This window comes from Glycine soja, chromosome 1, assembly GCF_004193775.1.
Source record: "Glycine soja cultivar W05 chromosome 1, ASM419377v2, whole genome shotgun sequence".
In the NCBI taxonomy this organism is placed as follows: Eukaryota; Viridiplantae; Streptophyta; class Magnoliopsida; order Fabales; family Fabaceae; genus Glycine; species Glycine soja.
Genome location: NC_041002.1, coordinates 1,754,125 through 1,771,326, shown reverse-complemented (window position 1 = coordinate 1,771,326; position 17,202 = coordinate 1,754,125). Strand labels below are relative to the sequence as shown.

The 17,202-nt window shown below is 31.4% G+C and overlaps 2 protein-coding genes across 2 annotated transcripts; both read right to left on the bottom strand.

Annotated features, from left to right (window-relative positions):
• Positions 1–697: 697 nt before the first annotated feature.
• LOC114406271 (putative gamma-glutamylcyclotransferase At3g02910) lies at positions 698–1,204 on the bottom strand. The gene has a single exon (XM_028368940.1). The coding sequence runs from the start codon at positions 1,202–1,204 to the stop codon at positions 698–700; it is 507 nt and encodes a 168-aa protein (XP_028224741.1).
• Positions 1,205–12,271: 11,067 nt separating this feature from the next.
• On the bottom strand, positions 12,272–13,333 carry LOC114408787. Its single transcript, XM_028371954.1, has 2 exons — positions 12,575–13,333; positions 12,272–12,470 (listed from the first exon to the last, which is right to left on the bottom strand). Exons 1-2 carry the CDS (start codon positions 13,257–13,259, stop codon positions 12,460–12,462), a joined length of 696 nt encoding a protein of 231 aa, XP_028227755.1. The 5' UTR covers positions 13,260–13,333; the 3' UTR covers positions 12,272–12,459.
• Between the last annotated feature and the right edge of the window lie 3,869 nt (positions 13,334–17,202).

Genomic DNA, 17,202 nt, shown 5'->3' with positions numbered 1-17,202 from the left:
TCAAGTAATTTAAACCCGCCATGTAGATTCCAAGTTCAAAGGCATGTGAAGATTTTTGTTTTTTTTGTCTTTTCAAATTGGCTAGCGTCGTTTCAAGTTAGCTTCATGGCGATTAATATTATCTACTCTAAGACGCATATGATTTTTTTTTTTTTTTTTTTTTGTAATTGGTGGTATAAACGTTTACGCCATCATGCTAGCTAGTGACATTTCATGTAGATAAAATATCACAAATAGTATATTATATATAAAAAAAATTGAGTAAATATTTTTATATATTTAACATAAATATTAGTTCATACTGTTCATCTAATACTAACTCACTGATTCAACTAATAGCCTGGCTAGTAATCCATTAGAATTAACGACCAGCCAAAAGCCCAAAATCTAATAATACTGATGCTATCAAGCATTGAATTTACTTTTCGTTAAAGATTCAGAGGTTACAAATCCCATTAATTGTGATTAAACACAAATCACTTAACATTAATTGAATTGGACCGAATACATCGAATTCTTTAGGTTTCAGCACTAGGTGTGCATAGATTAAACTGTATTATCCGGAGAATGATCGGAATACGATCCGTCCCAGAGGATACAATAACAAACATATTTATTTATTGAAAAATTACAAATAATATTAGGCTGAAGACTTTCCTTAAATGCGATGAAAATTCAGCAGCGACAGAACACAGGTTTAAGGAACAAGGTCAAGAATAGTGTTTCTGCCACCGCTTCTGTCCTCCTTCCTCACATACTCTCTTGCTTCTTTCTCCCCATACTCCCTCAACCCAACTTCCCCCTTCATCTTCCACAACACTTCACCGAATCTCCTGTGTCCCCAATACGCCTCCGCCTCCACCTTCCCCCCACCCTCCTTCTCCTCCGCCGCCGTCACCGCTAACCGCTCGTAATACCCCGCGCTCACGCCTTCGAACTCGTCCAGCACAACCACCGCCTCCTCCGACACGGCATAGACCTCGCCCTTCACGCGATGCCCCGACCCGGGTAGTTTGATCAGGTATGGGATCCCGTGGGGCCCACACACCAGCGGATAAGGCTCGTTCGTCACGTAGCTGCCAAGCAAAACGGCGTCGTCTTTGCTCCTCAACTCCTCCATCAGATAGTGGTTCGGAAAGCCTCGCTTCAACGTGCCGTACGCGAAGATCAAGTGCGGTTTCGCCTTTTCGCTCTCTCTCTCCATCACTACACTTTCCTTGCATTCCTGTGTTTCTTATTCTTTAATCTTCCAACTTTATTTTGGCCCATTTCTGTTTTTTTTGTGGGCTTGGACCAAAAAGGATTCTGGCCCATATACAACTCATTAGGCCTACAAAGCCCGCGATTGATTAGTTTCTAACTTTCTGTAACTTGAGGAAGAAGGTACAAATTGAATCACTATTAACAGAAATACTCACATTTAATATGTGACCGTATCTTAGATAAAATTATCTTCAAAAAATTTACATGTAGGAAATAAAAAATATTTTTGGTTTCTCTGGTTTATACACAAATATTTAAAAATAACAAACATTAAAAATAAGATGGTTTTTTTTTTTTTTTTACTGAAACTGAAAGAAGAAAATAGAACAAGAAACTATTTGATATGATAAGTAAAACAGATACATGACATGGCAACCCCACCGCGATGCCATACTGCCAAAACTAGAATAAAAAAAATCAGTAAAGTGCAACGAACTTAGGTTGATGAAACATTGCATCTTGTGGTTGGCACAGCTAAATGGCCTGGCATAATGATTTTTCGTGGATCAACTTTCTCTGCCGAAAAATTAACAGTAGTAATGTCATCCTAATTTATACAAGTACGATTGGTAGCACAATGTTTGGAGAACTATGTGATGTTCCAAACTTGTGTGTGGTGATTCAGGTAAGCACGCGTACACAAATGTTGTCAGAAAAGGATTGGCATGAGGATAACACTTCAACGACGCACATACACCTCTCTGCTTCGTTTCATTGCCTCTTGTCTGATTTGATGTCACGGAAGAGGAATTATTGAGCTGAACAGCTTAGAGATCTGATATCTGTGATGTTACCGTTAATTTGCAGAGAAATTTTTGTGGTTTTCTTAGTACAAAAAAGTTAAGGTCCCGAACTATTTTTTAGAAGGGACCATATCCATTGGAAACTAGCGGCCTTCGAGCACACTAGATACCAAATTCAACAATAATGGAACTATGGTAGTACCACAAAAATTATAGTACTTAGTGAGAAGATTTGTTGATGAAATTAAGGATTTATTTGCTGTATTATTGTACTTGCTAAGAATATTTTTTGATAAAATTAAGGATTTTTATTTTATTTTTAAATAATGTATACCTTTGAATTAAATATATGGTTTTAATAATTTTATAAATCTATAAATGTAAATTATTTTATACATTAAAATTATATTAAAAAATGACTAAGTAGCATTAATGTTTTCAAAACTAAAAGTGGAAATTTGTTTTAACATACCAGCAAGTAGCATGTGTGCCCCCTGCGTTGTACGGAGTCAAATTATATATGGTAATTCTTTTATAAGATATATTGTGTTACTTATATAATTAATTCGTGAAATATTTCTTAATAATATGCATGAAAATAATGTTGAATTAAGATAATGAGAATGATAAGCATGAAGAAAATATAATATTTAATATCATGGGCAATATATAAAATTATCAAATGCAAGTCTCATTTTTTAAGTAAAAAAATAAAATGTAAAAATGGAATAGCTATATATTTATATAATAAATGTGTATTTTAAAATGGAAATTATTTTGATTGTTTATAAGAATAAGAATCAATTTTATTCATATAATTTAAATATTAACATATTATTATAAAAACATTCCATCCCTATATAATTTTTCACATAAATTTTTTATTCTAATATCATATTTTTTTTTATGATTTACATAATAAATAAAATATTTTTTATGATTCATTTAGAATCAATATACTTGTTACTTGTTATCATCAAAACCAACGTGATATTACTTATATATATATATATATATATATATATATATAAACTTGCCAATTGCTATTGTTTTTATAATTTATTTTTTTTTTAAAAAAAAAGGTAGTATACTTTTGAGCTGGATGAATCAGGCTTCTGGTAAAGGAGATTCACTGTACATCCGTCATATGGCAAAGGAAAGGAGTCCACAAACTTTATTTATCTATTTTTCCACAATCTTTACTGATTAAAAGAGAAAAGGGGACTATACATTCCTCAATCTGTGTGCGTGTGTATGTATGTGTGTCTGTCGCATCCTGTGACACGGAATCCTCAGCCCAAAAACACGTTTAAAAGTGAAGAAGGAGAGACAACCATGATCCAAGATCCACGCATATTTATCCAGAACCGAACTAAATGCCGCCAAAACCCAAGTTTCATTGCATTGTAACTTGAACTTCAACTACGTACCCAATCCACCGTGGACACTTTCACATGTAATATGGGTCTGTGGCACATGATATGTTCTGGCTCATTGTGGCCCCGAGTGACGGCGTGGGGTATATACACTTGGATTTGGGGTAAGAGAAGAAGAATCACAATACCCTGCCATATTCCTTATGGCCTGTACCTATGTCCCTGGATCTTTCTTTTCTTTGTACCTCTAGTATAAATAATTTTGTTTGAATTAAATAAGATTATATAATAAATAATAAAATTTTCTTTCTGAAATATTATGATTAAACTCAAAATTAAAATAATTCTAGGTGAATTGATTTTGATTTAGGAATTCAATAATCAAGGATGTATTATATTAAATTAAACTTATACATATTTGAATGTAAGTTTTGTGAGAAGTAAGAATTTGATAATTAGAAGACCTTCCATAAAAAATCAAACACCTACTGATAAGTCCATGCATCTTCCCGTTGCCTTTCCTTCACCGGATCCCTAGATCGATAGTTAGCATTCACTGGGGACTCGCTGCCACCCTCTGTCTTCTGCCCCATTGGCCATACCATGATGCTTTGTGTCATGTGTAGTAGTAGCAGTAAAAGTGTTGGATTGTTCCAGCGTGAGGAACGAGTCTTGCATTAGATAAAAATGAATAAGTTAACTGGTGTATATATGACAAAAATCCATACACTTAATATTCTTAAAGAGTTTGGATGTAATATGATAGCTCACATGTTTTTTGTCACTTGGCCCGGTATTAAATATCCCCCTTTGGTGTTTTAGACTCTTTTCTTATGTCACCATCGAATAATAATGGTTGAAAATTATACAACATTTTCCATGTTGTAGTGTTTCATTCACTTATGCAATTCTTGCCTAATCCATCTCCCAACCTAATAATTTACTTATGTAGCTATTGTTTGACTTATTATTAATAAAGAGATCTCTCTAATGTTTTAGCTTTTGCTTAATCGTCTCGTCTAAATAAAAAAGTTTGTATTTTTTCTTTCGGTTTGGATAATGAAAATATGCATGAATATTGATATGATCAAATGTTATTGTTGTTATTGATTTTCCTTTGTCCTAGATATTTTATGGTCTTCCTTAGGGGAGAAAAAGAGAAAAACTGTACGAGTACGGGTGTTGGGTGAAGGTAACTTGGACAAGAGTTTTGCTGCCCTAATCCCAAAGAAAGAATAATTGCAAGATGACTTCCTCGGTGATCGATCAATTATAGCACGTACACTGTATTGAATCATGAGTGCTTCGCATTCCAAAAGTATGATCAATCCAATCTAGTCAGTGAAAATGGGATCCACAACTTATCTTACCTTAAAAAGAAAACAAAATAATTGCCCCAGAATTATGAAACGAAGAAGATCTTCTCTTCATTCTTTAAAACTAGTTAGAGAGAGAAATTATTGATGAAGTTTTATAGGTATTGGAGTGATTATATATAGTTCTCACTCAACTTGCATAGATGTATGCATACATTGTATGTCCACGCTCCACAAAACTACTTTATATTAAAAATAGCAAAGATCATAGACAGAAGAGGTATGTGTGTGTGACTCAAATCATCCGTCTATTTTTTGTCCCTTTAATTAAAAAATAACATCTCATAAAGACTAGCAATTATTAATTCAGAAAGGGAATGTTATCCTCTTTTTAATAATTTGTCGTTTTTCATTTGGATAAAAAAAAAAGAAGGAAAATGAGACACAAGTTTAATGGGAGAAGTGATTTCAATCCATGTGTAAATAATGTCATGAATTTCAGACTTGGACGTTTGAATATCGAAACTGGCCGACAGGAAGACTGATGGTAATTGACTATGAAATAAGACAGTTTTCAGCCTTTCCCCTTAAAATGAATGAAAGATAATAGTTTACCATTTCCACGCCATGTTGTGTGTGTGTCCTGTTGTCTAAGGTTGAAAACGAAAAATTCACGCCAAAACAAAGACAAATTTATTTATTGATTGTTTGGTTAGTATTTATAATTCATTTCACTTACTTCAATAAATGTTTGAATGTAGAATTTATAGGTAAGATTATTAAAATGTGCATATTTAGTATGGAGTAGAAAATTGTATCAAAATTTAAAACGAACGAAAATTTTACTAAAGCTACTATTAGTAACAAATCATTGGTGTGAGTAGACTTGATTCAATTACTTAATCTTTAAGTTCAAATTTTATAAACGAAAAAAAAATATAATTGTGAAAAGAAATCTTATTAAAGATAATAAATAAAGTTTTTTTAACAAAGATTATTCATTAAATATTCCACGTCAATATCATAATCACTAAAAAAAAAAAAAGAAGCTCTACTAAACTTTGAATTACAGCTTGCTTATTTTTCTTTTTACTGAATTTGAAAGAATAAATAAGCATTGTTTTGTATTGTAAAGTAATATGAGATAGTTAAACTGAACAAAACTCCAACCAAAACCTGCACACAGACCGCGAACACAGGTCTTCAAAGTGCAAGGTTTGTCACTTTGTTCCTGCTTGTTTGGTTAGAACATAGAATTAATTTCAGGTATTGTAATACTAAAATTAAAATTAATTTGAACAAATATCTTAAATCAGGTTCATTAGTTTAGATTAATATCATGAAAATTTAAAATAAATAAACACACACAAAGGGAAGGGGTAATAAAAGTGAAAAAGTATGTTTTCGAGTTTTTTGTTGCGGGCTTGGTTAACACCAGATTCACATAATATATAAAATTGTGATCGAGGTTAATTTGAACATATAATTCAATCACGTTCATTAGTTTAAACTTAATTTTTAAATTTTATAGTTCATCATTACTATATAAATAAAAAAAAGTTATTAATATTACATTAAAAAATTAAAATAATTATTATTTTAATTTTTTTTTCTTATACAACAACCATATAATAGAACAGAAGGAATAAAACTTGTATCCTCCTCTTGGACCACCACTCTACTTTAAGGTATAAAATTGAGAGTTTCACGTCAAAGAATGTAATAAAATCATGATTTTGGGATCGTCTAGTTTGTTTTTGTTGTGTATCTCTTGGGATCTTCAAGCTTGTTAAGAAATCTCTAACAATTCAATGTAAAACTGGAGACGTGTCAACTCATTAATCTAATTTGCAACCAATCAAAATACTATCAAAATTTTCATTTTGATAACTGGACGGGACTAGTTCCCACTTCCTTGGCTGCGTGAGGAATGAGGATCTTATTATTATGTCGATAATTATCACCTTTAATCCACTAAATAATGAATTCATAAATAGTTAACGTTTTGTACATTCTTCAACTTTTAAAGATCATCGTCATCTCTCTCTCTTTATTTTATAGATGAGAAATACTAAAAACATACTCCCTCTTATTAATTAAAATTTATTAAAAATAAAAAAAATTAATTTTGTGAGTTTCATGTTATATTTAATGATTTTTTCTTATAATTTCATAATTTTTAACAAATTTTTAATTAATTAAAGAGAATGTGATTGAAGGAGTATGTCAAAAAATGTGTTTCTAGCACTTATCTTTGTTACCATGATAATAATAATAATAATTTAACTAAGATTTTAAACAGAAACTTTTAAAGTTTTTTCATGCTTGTTTGCTCCTCTTTTTTTTCTTCCTGAATCAGAATTGGATTGGTTTTTGTACTATCAATTAAATGCACTATATCTTTTATACTCCAAATATTTATGAAGGGAAATTATTAATTTTAAAGTTTCAAGAAAGTATTAAAATGCACGTATCTCTTGTCCAATTATTTTATCATCAATCCTATGTAATTAGACTCAGGCCGTTAGGAATAGATATATGAGAGAAATTCTTTTGATCGAGTCACACATAATGTTTATGAAAATCATGAGCCATAGAAAATGTATAAATGAAGTGACCTAACTAAATGAGCAGATAGAGAAAAAACGGCCCCAGGGCTATTCCCATTCCCCAGCAGAAGTTGGGGTTTGGGCACTTTGTAATTTGTATATATATCCATTTTCATGTAGTTGTAGCTATTCACTATATTGGAGCATGACCTATCGTATTCGTCCCTCCTATATTTATTTGTAACCACATGCTCATTCACACGTGCCAGACTCCAAGATTCTCTTCACACGCCAACTCTTTATGCCTCTCTCCCTCTAAAGAACTTGAGCTGATCTTGCGTATGTGCAAACACCAAAATATTTCAAGTTCCATTATTGGTAACTTTCAAGATTGTCCCAAATTCTTAATTAGATCCAATGCTTTCCTTTGAATTTGACATTTAAGGTGATAAGAAATATATTCAATATTTTAGATTTCAAAAAATTCTTATACAATTTTTTAGATTTTAAAATCCTTGTATTCGTGATAAATAATTTTTTATTAATTAGTTTATTAGTTTTTATCAAAAATATCAGGTGAAGAAATTTAAATATGAGATCTCTCCCTTCTATTCTTCATTCCCAACCATTAAATCAATTTTATATCTTATGTTAACAATAAATGATTAAGAATATAATTTCATTTTCTAATATATTTATTGTCTTTCATATTAGTTATATTCTTTCTCATCTACATTTTTATTTTATTTTTTCACTGCACAATAAATTATTAAGAATATAATAGGAAAAAATATTCAATACTTTATTGATATTGTAAAATGAAAAAAATATATTCATTTTAATTGAAATGTCAAACAAAATAAGAGGAATAGAATACTACATGAATATGTCAAAAAAAAAAAAGAATACTACATGAAGTTCTGTTTATTAATTATTCTCCATATGACAAAGAAAAAGGTAGAAAAAAGGACAGGACTTGGCATTTTGCCCAATTATTTGTTTGTTAATGCAGGAAAACATCGCCAGGAATAATTAGGGGAAACATCTCTTGTTGAACCGAAAACGAATGAAGAATTCAAGATCAGTTTCCTTTTCAGGGAGTTGCTTTCCTGTCTTTGTTTTCTTGAACAGCAGTATCCTCTCATAATCTTAGCAATCAAATGCTGCAGCTTTTAAATAAATGTTACAATTTTTTATTTTTTTCTATGAATTTTGACATCTTGGTGGTTCATGTGGTGCATAGTCTGTTAGTCTAGATCTGTGCTCTATATGTATTTACCTCGTGACTAACATTTTTTTTTTATAAATTTTTCTTCCCTTTAGAGTGAGATGGATTAATGAATTAACAATATTATCGTTTCCTAAGACAGTTTGAGTTTGAAAGCATTTGTAAATTAATGTATATAAATATTACGTATTTATATACCTCTTTAGACTTTAATTAAAACAAAAATCCAATTTATTTTAAATGGAATTAGAATTCCTATTACTTCATTATGCCCTTAATCCCCATGGCTAGCTAGCTTTAACTTCTCCCACAGAAACTTCTATCTCTTTTTTTTTATATATATATAATTAAAATTCCATCTCTTCTTTTTTGTATATAATTAAAATTCTATCTCTTCTTCTAACAATTCTAAAGTTATATATTGAGTTGACATCACCGTCAATATTCCTATCAAATTAAATAACAAAAAATATCATGCCTTGTTATTTTTGCTCATAACCTTAAAGGTTACATATCCATTGACACTCCATGTTTTTCTACCACAGTAGACCAAGGTAACGCTGTAGCTCCAAATTTAACCTTATGTCTTCTTATAGTCTTATTGGAGTCCATCATCAGGATTAAATTTTATTGCTAGCTACCCCAATATCTTGTGATGTTGATGAAGCATCCATGCATGACGGTCGATTTCTTCTACTGATATTTTTGCTCAAATCTAAAACATAAAATCCAACTACATATTTCTAGTCCTTATATATACCTTTAGTTTTTTGTTGAAATGATTTTTTTATAAAAAAAAAAACTGTAAGGAAACAAAAGATCAAGAAATAATGAATACTTTAACACCTTTTTTTGCAGTAAAAAAACACTCAATAATTTGAGAGACATTTAATACTACCTTCCAGTTAGTTGAGATGATTGGAAGAATCAATTAATAAGTGTTTCATCCCAAAAACCAAATAGTCAATTAAAATAATTCATTGCAGGGTTATATACAACATAAACTTTGTTACTAGTAATAGTTTAGAGGATGTGATGACAGAGAATCAGTAACACCTTTAACAAGAGTGGATCATGAGGAAACTTAGACTATCTAACTGAGGTAGGATTGATTAAGCAGTAAGCTTTCCTCTTTTAAATCCTAATATGTCAAATGCTAGCCAGGAGAAAATACATTTATAATAGAAACGATCAGTTTTACCAAAACAAAATGAAACAATCAAATCGATCAATTAGAAGTATTAGTTGAAAAATAAAAACAGTAGAAATGTAACCCACGAAAAAAATATAGTAGAAATATCTTCATAATCCAATTCAAGTGCTCACCTTCCAAATTATTTCATAAAATATTGTCGTAGCCTGTGTCACTCCAAGGCATGGAAATCCACTTAAAGATTCGCAAGTCTCAACCCGTTTTAAAAATATTGAAATCACTCGTGATTAAGGTAAAATAATTGACTCTAGACATTTATTTATTTGTTAGTTTTTTCTTTTAGACTCTAGAGATCAGCAAATATAGCATATCAAATTGCTTGTTTTCCACAAGGAATCTTTATAGATTGTCGTATATTGTTATGTGTGGATCTTTTCATGTTCTATTCGTACTTTTGTGTCACAAAATTTGTATGTAATTTTGAATAAAAAAATGTATAGTATATATTGCTCGGAAAATATTGATAAGTATCAATTCTAAGTAGTTGAAGGACATTTCATTTGAAATATGTATGTTAGGAATCAACAAATCAATCAATCCTGTATCCAATTACAACCAAAAATGAAAATGAAAAATAAACCCTTTAGTAGAGAAAACCAGAGGTAGGTCGTTGTTGAAACATGATCTAAAGCTAGTTAAACATTATCTAGCACATTGACAAACCAACCAAAGCCAAAAACAGCACCGACACTACAAAACCAGAGGTTTAAATGTGTGTTTTTTCCCGCGCCACATTACAGACATTCTATTTGGTGATTTTGGTCCCTTACTTTGAAAAGGTTGTAATATAGTCTTTGTAATTTTTTTTATTATTTCTCATAGTTTTTATATTAGTCTTTAATACGTTTATTTTATCCGTGACGAATCATTTAGATTTATTCATTTCCCCTCTTGTAACCCATTCTATTTTTTTTTTTATTGATTTTATCTATCTAAATATTATAAATTTTATGTTTAGTTCTTCTAAATATCAAGGATTTTTATTTAAACTATTCAGTGTAGATCAATTGACAAATAATTGTTTTAACTTAATCAAATGTTTTAAATTAAGTATTGGATATACAGTTACTTTAATTTCAATAAAAGATACCTTGATTTATTCAAAGAAAAATATATTTCCTCTCTCATATGTAAGAGATAAGTAAAAAAAACCAAAAACTAGCATAGAAACTATGAAAAAGAGAGACAAATTCTTGTGTAGTAAATTAGTACTTTCTAAAACAAACGGCTAAATAAAAAAAAAATCTTGATATTTAGAGTGATCGCATATAGATTGTTTAATATTCTTAGCGACATATTCTTTTAAGGAGATATAAACTAATTTCGAGATAAAATTGAAATTTAATAAATAATAAATGCAATAATATCAAACAAATTTTTTACTAGTATGATAATTCCATTTAATATATTATTAGTTTAATACAAAGTACATAGTATTTTTTTATTATCAGGAGTACATAGTATATATATGGGTAATGTTGACAATTGGTCATGTACTAGCTTTCCAAAAACTAATAAAATCTGGTTATAGTTTTCATGCTTCATAAAATAAATGTAAAATTCGTGCCAAATTTGCTAAATCAGTTCATGATTATTTATTTTTCTTTTTCCCTTTTAAATACAATTATTCTAGTTAACTTTAATTATACAACTATTATATCAGTTTAAGCGTGATATTACTTGAACTCTTTCACTGTAACATACAACAATTTTACCCAATAATTTCAGTCTAGTAATTAATAGGATTTGAGTAACTCGTACAAGATTTTAAATTCTTATATATTACCGTCATTGTAAAGAGGAAGAAAAAAACATAGCACAATTTTAATTTCTTTCTAATTTATTTCGACCTAGGTACTATAAAATTGATCATTTATTTTATATCAATTTAATGTGATACAGAGTTCTTAATTTTAGAATTGCGGCATAGAACAGTCAACATTGTCTCCTATTCTTATAATAAACAACGGTCATAAAAAAGTTGAAGACCAAAGAAATGTATTAAAGTCCATCAAATTTTCAACACTAACAAACATTAGAAACAATATTATATACCCGTTCTTCGGGGGGAAGATGGGTGATTCAATGATAAAACAGAGTAAAAAAATTTGCCATTAGAAGCATGAACCAAAAGTTTATGAGATGTAGGAAATTAAAAGAAAATAAAATGAAAGGAGCAAAGCAAAAACAGCACGGACATGCCGTACTCCAGCACATTAAGGCTGAACCTCCCTATAACAGCCCAAAAAGCAAAAAAACAAAGTGAAGAGATAGGCTTGAAAAGAAAGAAAAAACACAAAACCTAAAACACTATGATTGATTAATCAGCTTGGAACCACATGTTACGTGGGACCAAACATATCAAATAACGATCATTTGCATGAAATTGTAAGGCAGTTAGCGCTTCACAACCAAATCGTACAATACAGCCTAATCATGCCCTCTTAAGAGTTGGTGCTATCATATAATACACATCATTTCATAAATCTTTTCAGACTTAGTATAATGCACTAACCCAAATAATAATAAACACAACAAAACAAAAAAGGCAAATTTTCAAAAGAGTTTAGCCAGTGCATAATCTCATTCTCCGACGAACATTCACTAAAATTTAGAAATCACAAAATCGTATGAGATATACATATACATAGTTACATAAATATAGACTAGTAGCTAAACAATTAATAATAACACTTTTCTGTCATTGTATTTGTATTCCAAATTGCAAATTGCAAATTCAACATTCCCAGCCGAACCATAACGCACTAGGATCAAGATCGTACTGAAACAAAATAAAAATTTGAAATTTTTTGGTTAATATATATAAACTTATATAAAGTATTTGTTGTTATTATTATATATTTTTTTAATCTACAAAATTTCAACCTCTATACAAAGGAGAGTGTTCTTGAACCACTTTAGAGACCTTGGATTGCCGGAAAGCCTTCATCGGGCTCGGAAAGAACCACCCTTTCCCCTTCGTCCGCGGTCTCAATTCTCCGTCGCCAGAAACCCTCGCTACCGCCGTCACAGCCACCGACCTTGACCGCGCCATCACCGGATTTATGCTCCCGTCGCCGTCGCGTTCCTCTGCCAATATCTTCTTCGCTTCCCACTCCTGCTCACCGCCGCCGTGTCTACTGCTCTTCTGCGACTTGAACATTGACCAGAACGACCTCGCCGACCGGCTTCCGTTCATCGCCGGCGACTCCCTCGCGCTATCGAGATCCAAAACCCTATCTCCTCCGCCGCCGCCGGAGAACCGCGACCTCGATCGGAGAAACGGAATCGCCATGGAGCGCGAGCGTCGCAGCCCTGGCTCCCGCTCGATGAGGTTGTGGACGCGGCCGACGGAGTCGCTGGCGCCGGAAAAACGCGAGAAGGAAGACGAAGAGGAAGAAGAGGAGGAGGAGCTGGTGGCGTAGCAGGAACAGGGGCGCACGTTAGCACAGTCAGGGCAAAGAGTTACGAGACGGTCGCGAAGGCAAATATGGCAAATTCCGCTTCTTCTTCGCTTCGATGGATGCTTCGGGCACTTCCAAATCTCTTCTTCGTCCAGGTACAACGCCATTTTCTTTCACTGAAGCTTTTTTTTCTTCTATCCTTCGTTGTTCACTGGTGAATTTTCTTTTCTATCAGTGTTTGTTTTTCTCTCTCGCTTTTATTGCTCGGGTGAGGGATTTAAAAGGAGTGGAGTTAACCATGGTTAGCGTTATGAGTTGAACCGGGGTTAGTGACTGTTGGGGGAACCAAACGCCGCGTTTTGGGTAACGGTTCGGGTTTTAAGTGGGTTAGCGGCGTTTTTATGATTTGGTCCTTAATTGGGGTTGTGATTAACGGGAAAGCCATTGGCGACTTTTATTAAAAGAAAAAAAAAAAAAACTGAAAAGGTGAATGTGATTGTTGGGAGTGTTGAATTGAATGACACCTTTCTAATTCTAAAGTCGTAAAATGTAATGCAGCATTGCAGACACAACGAGCGCATTTTCACATCTGAGATGGGACTCCCAAGCAACCCACAGGGCCCACTCCCAACAAGATTATTACTTAATAATGGACACTTACATTTCCACATTTTTCTTTTATGTTTTTTTTTTTCACATCAAGGACAACTCTTTTTTTTTATGTAAACATTAAAATGAAAAACTTTTTTTTTTTACAATTTAGTGCTGTCTACATTTTGAGAAAAAAAGAAAGATAAATGATTAATTTGATTGATGATATAATATGATATGAAAAAAAATATATTAATTATGAAGAGAGAAAAAAAAAATATTGATTGAGTGTTTAAATTTTTTTATTCTCAAAATATAATCACTTTAATAAAATTCATGTAAAAATCATTACTAACCAAAATAATACTACTCACAAATCGATTTGACTATATTTAACATAAACCATAAAGTTGAAATGAAAAACAAATGCCTTTTGGATTATATTTAAGAGAAAACAAATGAATTAATTAATTATTTTTTTAAAAAAAATAGATCAATATTTAATTTCAATTAAGAAAATTAACATAATTTAGTCCATTGTTAATTATATCAAAATTTTTAATTCTCGTGAAAACATATAATCTTTGCATTTATTATGTATTTAATAGTTTGGTTTTACTTTCTAAAATATTAAAAAGTCGATTCTAAATTATTATAAATTACATTTTACTTTACCAAAAAACTATTTGATAAAATTTGAATTTTGAATTGAACAAATTGAAAAGTAAAACAAAAATAGTTTGGATGTCTTTTTCCTGAACATTGATTAAATCAATATTGTAAGCACCTTTAGTACTCGATCATAATTAAAAACTAAGAGTTGGCATATAGTATTTTATTCATGAAAATTATTCATCAATTCAAGTGATGATTATTTCAATTTTTTTATGTTTTATTCTAAATTTGAGTGGTGTGAATGAAACAAATAGGTGTCGTAGAAACTTTGACTTAGTACTAGTCTTCTTCCAACCTCATTTGAATTAATCAATGTTTAAAATATTTTTTTGTAAATAAGTACGGTCTTGAATATAAAAAAACATTCATTTTTCTGGTAGGTTTAAAGAATATAAACATATTTAAATAGCAAGTTGTTACATTATAAAATATGGCAGCATTAAAGCATACCCTGTCCTCTAAGGTCAAAAAGTTAATACGAAAATTCTTATTAGTGAATGTATTCCTACGACATTCAATATAGTACTACGTCACATCTCCAAAATGGTCAAAAGCATTGAATAACCGAGTCCCTCAAATCTCAATTGTTTGGTTGAGCGTGTCTAAGACTAAGTGCACGTGCAAAGACAACAAGAAACGTGGCCAAAGGAGGAGTAATATTCTATTATTTTTAACAACATTTTTACTTTTGCGTTATTAAAAATATACTGTCACCAATAATGTCAACATTTACCATCGCATTCGTAAGACAAGGCAAAATTTTCAAACCCAGCCGTAGATATTATATATGTAATTCAAACGTAATACTAGAAGTCTATAAGTGGTGTACAGAAATATATTTATAGATGGAACATGCATGAAAAGATTTAATTTTGACCCACATAGTAGTGATGGGAATTAATTGTCAACATGGAAGCTTTTTGTTGTGCCTATTTTTCGACAAGGATTTTCTTTAATGTTTTGTTGGGTGGTCTTTTCAGAAGTACGCTTGCGGTAAACGGTTTAATACTTTACATTTGCAAGATTTAATAGATCTTGTTACTTGCGAGTTGTAAGCATGTCCCACTCGCTACCTTTCAAAGTACACGAAATCGCATCTAGGTTCTAGTGGTACTTGTGGAGGCCGAGTTTGTTTAACGCATGTAATAAAACTGAGATTAACATGGTTTAAACTTGAACTAAGCACAATCAAAACATTTCCACGTATTGCATTGTGGACAGCAATTCTGGGCCTTTAGTCCAATGGAAAGGTCACTCTCTAAAGCAGTGATGGCAAAATTAGATTGACACGTTTCAACCCGTCAAAACAATACCATATGTAGTTGACACGTGTTTAAAAATGAGTTAAAAATTAAAAAGAGTTAAATATGTATATGGTTCTTAAATGTTCTGGAAAATTCACTTTTAGTATATTTTTTCTCCCGTTAATAATTTGTGGCCCTTGGAATCAAGTATCATCGTTTCTTTAAGTGATGATGCATGATAAACAATCACTTTAACATGGTTCTTGGGGAGTTTTGGGAATCAATTTGCTTTATTTTTATGTTATTGTTATTCGGAATGATACACATTTTCTTCCCAGTTTGACACAAATAACATTATATGCATGCACGGGAAAATTGAGAACTAAGCACGATCATTTTGAAATTAGCACAATCGTGCTTGATCTTGCAAGGCCAAAATCATTGAGGACTAATTAATTAAGCATGCCCATGCTAAGTTGAGCACACCATTGTGCCCTAGAGCACGGTTGTGCTAATGCTTGTCTTTGAGGTTTCCACTTTGAACTGAGAGCACATTCATGCTATTAATTTGGCACAACCTTGTACAATGGAGCATAGTTTCAAAAAGTTCTGCTCAGTATTTGCAACACAGTGGTACGTGCACGTTGAAGCATGCACGACCATGATTGTCTCTTTGCGTCCTAAGTAAAAAAGATTGTTATAAATATAACAATCATGATTGTCTCTTCGTGTAAGCAACGGTTGGGGCATCTTTTGTTTGTGGAAAATGAAATCTTTTTGTGCGAAGCAGCAGCAACAAGGGTGAATTAGAGAGCGAGAGAAAAGGATTTTCTCCTCTTTTCTGATTTTTATGTATTTGGCTGTAAATTTGTGCTTCCCTATTTCGACGGCTATCTAATTTAAATAGTTAGGGTTATGATGTAAATTGGACCCGCAAAACCTCGATCTCTTATTTTAATTGAATTCCTGTTTTTTTAATCATATGGATTATCCATTTGTTTTAATTTTTGCCTAGAAATTGTCACTATAAGCATGTATATATGAATCAATAAACTGGCGGTGTTTGTACTGTAGTTAGTTGGTAGACATATAAGATAATCGGGTTTAGGAACATTGAATAATCAAATTGTTTTTAAACTTCTAATTCGATTAATAATTTCTATTAGTCATCCTCTCTATAATTTTTGTTTTCTCCAAATTGATTTCTTACACGAACAAATAGGATTTTTTTAGGAGAAAAGAATATTAACGGTTCATGGCCAGTAGCTGTTTATGGAAGTCAGACAAAAATTAGCAATTAAAGTTTAATTTCGGGTTAAGATAAAATATGAATTAAGGGATTTTAAGGTACATTTGAAATCATAATCCTGTATTTTCCCATTTGAGATTTTGTTGTGTGCATTGCTCTTTGTTTCTTGCAAATTTAATTGATGCATTCTTGACAACTAAACTTTCAAACCATAGACTTAAATAACATATGAATTTCCTAAAACTAGTGATCGCAAATTAGTTCCTTGGTTACAATACTTAGACTTACGTCTTTGTTACTGTGACAATAGGGTATATTTGTCTTTGAGCATATTTTAAATGCTTCAATATG